Source organism: Taurulus bubalis, assembly GCF_910589615.1.
Source record: "Taurulus bubalis genome assembly, chromosome: 16".
Taxonomy (NCBI): domain Eukaryota; kingdom Metazoa; phylum Chordata; class Actinopteri; order Perciformes; family Cottidae; genus Taurulus; species Taurulus bubalis.
The window spans coordinates 22,536,714-22,539,213 of record NC_136604.1 but is presented as its reverse complement, the minus strand read 5'-3'; the positions used below and the strand labels follow the sequence as shown (position 1 = coordinate 22,539,213).

General features: G+C 39.3%; 1 protein-coding gene across 1 annotated transcript in view; it reads right to left on the bottom strand.

The window, feature by feature from the left end:
* Positions 1-2,500, bottom strand: part of LOC306749183 (collagen alpha-1(XIV) chain-like) — a gene marked incomplete at its 5' end in the record, with an annotated part of 129,888 nt that overhangs the window by 32,549 nt on the left and 94,839 nt on the right. Inside the window, 3 exons of the mRNA XM_079232444.1 lie at positions 656-765; positions 861-1,003; positions 1,088-1,226. Coding sequence (XP_079088570.1) covers positions 656-765; positions 861-1,003; positions 1,088-1,226 — 392 coding nt within the window. The remainder of the gene's footprint in view (positions 1-655; positions 766-860; positions 1,004-1,087; positions 1,227-2,500) is intronic.

Below are 2,500 nucleotides of genomic sequence, written 5' to 3'. Positions count from 1 at the left end.
TCCGGCACGATGGAAGCCGTTCTTTGGTCGAGGACCGACTTTAACGCTCGCACACGATTGCCCCCGGCGACGCCCCCTATGGAGTGATGTCAGAGCGGTTCTACACTCGTAGTTCAAAACTCATCCTATGAGTTTTGAATCGATTGGGACAACTTCTGATTCATAGTCTGATTTGTGTTGTGTGTTTTATATTTGGTGCATCTGTGGCGCCCCCTGGTGGTCCAAACCTCCCGGTTGCTGGTGCTCTTCCTGCATGCTTTAGGATGACTTACGTTGGTCTAGTTATACAAGGAATGCTGAATGGCTTTAAAATAAACACAAATAAGATGAAATAAGAGTAGAAAACAAACTCACTGAATTATAATTATATTAAAGTCAGAACCAAAATGTGCAGCGTGTGAATCAGAGCTGTCCTTCCACCCTGCTCTCATCTTTATCTAGCAGGAGTTTTAAGAGAGTATTCCGTCTGCTGACGGTAGAACCGGTGGTAGAACAGCGCCCTCTTGCTGTGTGGAGCTGTAAAACAATGCAGCACATTTCCCTCCCAAGCCAACCAGGAGCCTCTCCTGAAGGCTCACGGTCTACTTTACTTTAGTCAACAACAACAACACAAAATAAAAAATAAAGATACACAAATGGTTCTCGTAGAACCGACCTTGTGGAAGCTGCCGTAGAAGAGCTTCTTGATTTCGGGCCCTTCGAAGGTGACCGTCTGGAACTTCCCTTTGTAGTCGTAGTTGAAGAACGTCAGCGTCTTCCCTCCGTCTGCAGGAAGACACGCGTTTTGTCCGATGCACCCAACCAGTTACGCATTTTCAAAATGGACAAAACCAACAGGAAGTAAGGGGTTTGAGACTCACTGTCCAGGATGACTCCCACCAGCGGCTCGTTGTTCTTGTCCAGGATCTCCCAGAGGGCGAAGGGCTCCTCCGGGGTGTCGGGCAGCAGCCGGAACAGCAGGGTGACGGTGTAGTCGGAGGGCAGCCCCTCGGGGTGCAGGTACCTGGGGGGCGTCAGAGCACACGTCTGGGATGCGCTCTCAGAGGGTCGCACGCGTTCACGTGTTTGCACCAGAGAGGCCGCCTACCTGGTGGGCTGAGCCAGGAAGGCGTCGCTGTGCAGGTGGAAGCAGGGGAAGGTGTTGAAGGTGCCGGGTACCAAGGACACGCCGGAGACGCTGCCGTACCGACTCTCCACCAGGCCGAACAGCTCCATCATGCGGAAACCTGGGGAGTGAACTCGTCAGTCTTTTGTGGACAGTTGAGGTAAGAAGTGTGGACCACGACATGAAGCTTTCCTTCTCAATAGATGAAGACGTAATCATTATTTATTTTATTTAAAATATATATATATATATATATATATCCATTTTTTCTAAACTTTATTTATTTTTTATTTTTAGTATTTATTTTTTTATTTGTTTATTCTTTTTGTATTTCGTTCTTCTTTTTTTCATCTTTAATTATTATTTTTTTCCAGATTAGTATAATTTTTTTTTTTTAGTATTATTTTTTTATTGTTTTTGTATTTCGTTCTTCTTTTTTTCATCTTTAATTATTATTTTTTTCCAGATTAGTATAATTTTTTTTTTTTTTAGTATTATTTTTTTTTATTGTTTTTGTATTTCGTTCTTCTTTTTTTCATCTTTAATTATTATTTTTTTCCAGATTAGTATAATTTTTTTATTTTTAGTATTATTTGTTTATTGTTTTTGTATTTCGTTCTTCTTTTTTTCATCTTTAATTATTATTTTTTTCCAGAGTATTTCTTTAATAAAAAAAGAAGAAGATGTACATCAACTGGCACTTAGCTCCTCTTGATGCTGAACTGCGTTTCTTGTGCAATGACAATAAAGTTGAAGCTAAGCTAATGAAGCTAAGCTAATGAACCAATTACACTATAATTTGGTCACGCTGGTTTGTCAATACTGTAATTTAGTGTTGTTTGCTCTGCAGTTGTTCCTTTGTTCTTCATCTGGATGGAGGACATTTAGATCAGACTGACTTACAGATTAAAACATATAAATGTTTTAAAGTCGTCTGATCTCACCAGCACTCAAAACATATATTACATAAAAAATGTTATTACAAAAATCAGTCAGAATCTGATTAAATTATTGGGTTTTTATCACATTTTGGATGACGTCAGGAGTAAATGTTATTACATTTTCAGGAACATTATTAAATATTGATGCGACGACCCCCAACACGTTTTAATTGGTTTCTGACTCGAGACAACTTTATTTATTTATGAAACCAAAATAAACAACAATGAGAAGTATTATAAAGTCTCAGTTTGTCTTCTTTCACCGGAGAAATGAAACATTGCATCATATTTCTGAGGTCACATGACTCCTGAAACATCGGTCGCTTTCTGTCCGTCGTCTCCAGAACCTGAACTGGGTTGTTTTGGGGTTTTAAAGTGCTTTAAAAGATTTAACATTTTAGAAAATACATTATTTAAAAACAAACATGCAAGACTTTAAAATGTGATTTCAAAC